The following is a 5708-nucleotide window of genomic DNA, read 5'->3' as shown; positions in this document are numbered from 1 at the left end:
TCTTTTATTACCTCATAATCCTTTAAATAGGTCATACCCAAATGTCAATAACCATGAGTTTAGTTAAACTCTAAGAATAGCCCATGATTCCAAAATTTCAAGAGTGAATAATGGAACAGTTTATAATGTTTATGATAGTTAACAAGTGATTGATGTTTCATGGCACAACTACTAACCATCTAAGGGTTATGTGCTCTCCTATAGAGCATAGGGTACCATCATAGAAAATTAGTCACAAGGCTTTGAAATGCTAATATCCAAACCTAGAGTAACAGTGATGAAGTACTCATACCCTCCCTATGCATGAATATTAAAATGTCTACACAAACTCTAAACATTCATTAGCTCTAAATCCTTTATTAGTAAAAGGTCTCTTAGTCATTTTTAAGGATGATAATGGGACTGGTTACAAATTTATTCAAAATAATTATCATCCCCATTTAATTAAAAAAAAATGGTTTAATACACTTTATCCCCTCAACCTATTGCGTGTTTTACATTTTGCCCCTTCATATTCAAAATCCAATAACTTACCCTCCAAACTTCTTAAGGACAAACACTGGACCATTTTTTTTGGACAACTTTACATTCATTAAACAGAAATATCACGTATTGTACATGTCATTTAATAAGTGAGCGGTAAAATTGTCATTTTAAACAACCAAACCCTAAAATCTCTTTCGTTTTTTTTTTTTCCTCCAAAGCCCTAATATCTCTTTAAAGCAAGGTCCAAGTGTTGTACAATGTTGGTCTTTAAGAAGTTCGGAGGGTAAGTTGTTGGATTTTGAATGTGAATAGGCAAAGTATAAAACATATGATAGATTGAGAGGGTAAAATGTATTAAACCCTTAAAAAAATAAAATGGGACAAGGTGGGTATGGGAAATTTTCCATACTTGCCTTGTCTTACCTCGTTTAACCTTTTTTTAAATTTTAAAAAAAAAATTATTTAAATTTAATTTTTTAATTACATTAAAATAAATATACTTATAAATTATTTTATTGAAAAGCATTATTATTATTATTATTATTATATTAAAAATAATAAAATTAAAATTAATTTTATATATAATCAAGACGGGACAAAGTAATATCTAAACCCACCTTGAACCCATCCCGAGTTTTAAAAAAATTACAAACTCATCCCTAACTCGTTTATTTTAATTTCAAACTTGTCTCATTAGGTGGGTCCTCGAAAAAACCTACCTTATTATCATCCCTAGTCATTTTATCTTCTATATAAGATTCTCATAGGGAAAGATCCTCTAAAATTAAAGAGTGTAATATTCCATACTTAATTGGTCCTTGGATTATATTTATATTAATATGATCTAGGCACAAGTGTCAAATATGTGTTTGATTAATACTAGATTCCTTACTTTTAAGTGAGATATGATTATTCTTATTACTTAACAATAATGATAATGGAGTCATACAATAAAAATTATCAACCAATGATCCTGAACAAGTATATAAAAATAATTTATTAATTTTGAATCTATTTTTTATTTTCTTCTATTTTTTCTTTCCTTCCACTTTTCATCTCTATTTTATTTCTCTCACATTTTCTTTCAATTTTTTCAAAAACCAAACATAACCTTATATTTTTTTTTTCAAAAAAAATCAAAATCAAAATTTTTAAAATTTAAGGTAATAAAAATTTTATCACCTTAATTTTTAAAAATAATTTATTAAAAGAAAAATACAAAAAGTACATCTAAATAACCAATTAATAATTTAATTTTCTTTATTTGAACTTTTCCATAGAAAACGAAATAGTCAGGCCAAACAAAGCCTTGGATAATGTAGAATTAAATACTATCAAATTCTTTATTTTATTGTTAGATTTTATTTTATTTAAATACAGATTTGGCGTCTGCTGCAAACACAATGATTTTAGTAGCTTTCAATTTTAAGATCATATGTTAATAGGAAGGGCATGAGGAAGAGTTTGATTTGTTAGGAATCTAGTGATGTGATCTACAAATTGAATTTATGTGCTGTTGTGAGGGAAACTCACATGACAAAAAGTGACATAAAAGGTGTCTGTGCCACCTGCCTATCTCTCCAAGTTTCGTCTCTAACTTCAACTTGCTCTCCATTCCTCGTCTTCATTCTCTAATACATATTTCCTCAATTGCAATGTGAAAAAAAAATAATAATAAATAATTAAAATTTAATGATAATATTTGCAAAATGCGGTCACAAACATAAAATTCAATTACACTTTAATAATAATTATTTTGGGTTACCTTTTGATATATCCAATAATTTGATTGATTATTTCACTGATCAATTTTTTCATTTTGAAAAACTCGTAACTCTCATTTTTATGATAGACCGGATTGAGTCAACCCATTTAAATACCCAAACCCAACTCCACGTTTGCATTAAACCCGATTTTAAACATGATGGAAAATAAAATTTGAGAAACTCTTTTTCTCAAAATTTTAGTAAAGTCAATCCATGAAGCTTTGGGTGAAAGGTCTAGTATAATACAGGCCACACAAGAAGGAGCTGAAGCTGTTTCAGGCTGTGGACACCATTCATATGGATTTCTGCATCAATCATTGTAAAGGCTTGAATTTCAATCTCCTCTTTTCTAGGGTCGGTTTGATTTGTTTTTGAGTTATCCAATTGTCCATTGTCAAATGAAGTTGGCAGCTGCTCTGCACCTAGTCTTCATGATGAAGCATCTGCATGTCCTTTTTTTCTGTGTCCACGCATTATGTTGACAAATGCGTGGTGGGGTTCCAATGGAGCCACATGTGGCTGCACCCACTGCCGCCCCTGGGGCCTCAACTCCACCAAAAGTCCCCCCAACTCCATTTAAGGATGAGACACGACAACTAACGAATAAGAGAGATAACTACCATTCCTCACATGTCATAGACTCGCCAAAAATACAAACTGGGAACAAATTATCATTTACTTTTAGTTACAACAACATTCTTACAATGCTCACTTGTCGCAAACCCACGCCATCCACTCCTACTTTGTACAAAAGTAAGTCAAAAAAGGTTAAGGATAAAGGGAATTATCCATTTCTACAACTACTGCTGCTGAGACCCCTTTCATGCCAATTCCAAGAAGCGATTGTTTCTGGGAATAGGTGTAGAGATCATATGATACTGATTTTGTAAAAAAAGAAAATTCTATAAGGTTGCCTATAACACAAAATCTCAGGAAATTAAAGCAATTCCAGACATTTGGGGGCTGTTTATGCGCAGATTTCGGCTCCATTTTCATGGACTATGGGCCTCTGATGATCACTGCACTCATTTTCACCTTGCCAACTCCAAACAATGTCTTTGAGAGCAGGCCTGGCCTCCTCCTCACAAAACTTGGTGTACTCGAGGGTGTCACCGGCGGACTTGGAGAATTGGACCAAGGCCACTTCCGGCGCCACCTCGAACACCTCGGCCGTTACCGACAACTTCCCCTTTCGCCCATCCACTAGCCCCTGCATTTTCACCTTGAAGTCCTTCACGTTCACCACTCTGAAATTGAGCTTCTGGGCCAGTGATTCGAGCTTGGCCATGATGGTTGAGGCGGAGCACTTGGAGGTGAACATGGAGCCCGACTTCCTCTTGCTCAGGAACAAGCTGGACAAGTCGAAGCCCGATGACATTGAGGAGATGAACTCGAAGGCGTTGTAGAAAGGTGGTGAGGACTTTGTTCTCACCATTTCCACCTCCCCTCTACACCCTTGCCACTCCTCGTTGTTCTCTTGTTCTTCAATTGAAAAGGCAATAGGCTTCCTGAAACCTTTCTGAAACCAAGGATCCTCCATGATCGCAGAAATGGTGATTCGTTTCTCGGGATCAGCAACTAGGAGCTTCGATATCAGCCGCTTTGCTTGGGTCGAAACCCATGGAGGAAACTCGAACTCTGCCTTGAAAACCTTGGTGTACATCTTCATAACATTCTCTGCTCGAAATGGAAGAAAGCCGCAAAGCAGAACATAGAGAATAACCCCACAAGACCATGTATCGGCCTTGGCTCCGTCGTAGCCTCGCTTCCTCAACACCTCCGGCGCCACGTATGCTGGCGTCCCACACTGTGTGTGCAGCAATCCATCATTTCTGAGCTGCTCCGGCAACGACGACAGCCCAAAATCGGAGACTTTCAAGTTCTCGTTTTCATCGAGGAGCAAGTTTTCGGGTTTGAGATCGCGGTGGGAAACGCCTCTGCTGTGGCAAAAATCGATGGCGCTGACAAGCTGCTGGAAGTATTTTCTAGCCGAATCCTCTTTGAGCCTTCCCTTGGCCACTTTTGCGAACAATTCACCACCCTTTACGAACTCCATGGCGAAGAAGATTTTGGTCTTCGTGGCCATCACTTCCTTCAATTCCACCACATTGGGATGGCGAACAAGGCGCATAACAGAGATTTCGCGCTGGATCTGCTCCATCATGCCCTGTTTCTTCACGTGGTCCTTGTTGATCACCTTGATGGCAACGCTGTCCCCACTCCCAAGCCTCTTCGCGTGGTACACCTTTGCGAAGGTGCCCTGCCCAAGAAGCTTTCCCATCTCGTATTTCTTAAACAATATGCTTCTTGCTTCATCAACAACTTGGTTCTTCTGCCCCTCCATGTCAAGCAAAATCACACTAGTGACGGACGGTTTTTCAAAAATGGAGTGCGACCCAAGCGGGAGGTCAGAAAGAACTGGTGGCAATCATTGGAGAAACCGAGGAATCGTTTGTGACTGGGTGCAGAATTTTCTGGAGTAGAATGCAACCCAGTGGAAAAGTGAAGACAAACCGATGCAGATCACCGCCAGATATGGAGAATTGGGTGTGATCGAGCGGCAGTGAATACGCTACTGACGAAGATTGGTAACCAGAAAGAAATCTGAGGGGAAAGAAAAGGCGGTAATTGGAAAAGATTGAGTTCGGGAGGAGATTGGTGGCCGATGGTTACGAGGAAGATGGTGGTGATTGGGGAGAAAGTGGAGGAGTGACGTTGTCTTGTAGCAAAGCAGAGACCATGGTTTTGGGGTGAGAAACGGCCAGCACAGCACATAGAAATATCTACCCAGTTGATAGGAAATTTCAACTAAACAATTTGAAATCCAAATTAGAAGTCACCCTAAATCCTCTGTTCTCTGGGAATCAGAGAATATTCCCCTTTTCTTATATTTACTATTATTGCTCGAAAATCTAAAGAACTAAGAAGAGAGCCTGTGTGTGATGTACATGTACATGTATATGGATGATGGAAGCCTTATTTTCTTTACCATTACTTCCCTGCTATATCATATCTGATAATGAAATTATGATACAACTACCATTTTGTTGTCCAAAATTAATTGCATTAAATTTACTTGGACTGATTTTATGAGGGTGCATGAATTTAGTTGAAAATTGATTAATAAACCACATAACTTAATAAATAAATAAATAAATAATCATTTCAACATTAAATGACGTTTATATATATTATTTGAGTTAAATATACTTTACCCTTCCATCTTTGAAGTGTTTTACACTTTGTCCTTTATATATTCAAAATCTGACATTTTCCCTCTGAACTTATTAAATATCAACACTTTGCCCTTAGTTACAAACTTTTTATGAAATTATAAATAAGGTTGATATTTTTCATACTTTGGTTTGAATATTAGGTATAAAATTAGATAAAATTAATTTTGAATTTACAGTCTTAAAAGTAAAAATTTTATAATGGTTTCAAAATATAGTAACT

At 36.4% G+C, this 5708-nt stretch overlaps 1 protein-coding gene across 1 annotated transcript; it reads right to left on the bottom strand.

Annotated features, from left to right (window-relative positions):
• Positions 1-2900: 2900 nt before the first annotated feature.
• LOC117922239 (CBL-interacting serine/threonine-protein kinase 5-like) lies at positions 2901-5172 on the bottom strand. Its single transcript, XM_034840294.1, has one exon. It carries the CDS (start codon positions 4594-4596, stop codon positions 3220-3222), a length of 1377 nt encoding a protein of 458 aa, XP_034696185.1. The 5' UTR covers positions 4597-5172; the 3' UTR covers positions 2901-3219.
• Positions 5173-5708: the final 536 nt, after the last annotated feature.

This window comes from Vitis riparia, chromosome 9 (genome assembly GCF_004353265.1).
Source record: "Vitis riparia cultivar Riparia Gloire de Montpellier isolate 1030 chromosome 9, EGFV_Vit.rip_1.0, whole genome shotgun sequence".
Classification (NCBI taxonomy): Eukaryota; Viridiplantae; Streptophyta; class Magnoliopsida; order Vitales; family Vitaceae; genus Vitis; species Vitis riparia.
The sequence above is the reverse complement of the archived record's forward strand: the minus strand, read 5'-3'. Positions and strand labels throughout refer to the sequence as shown.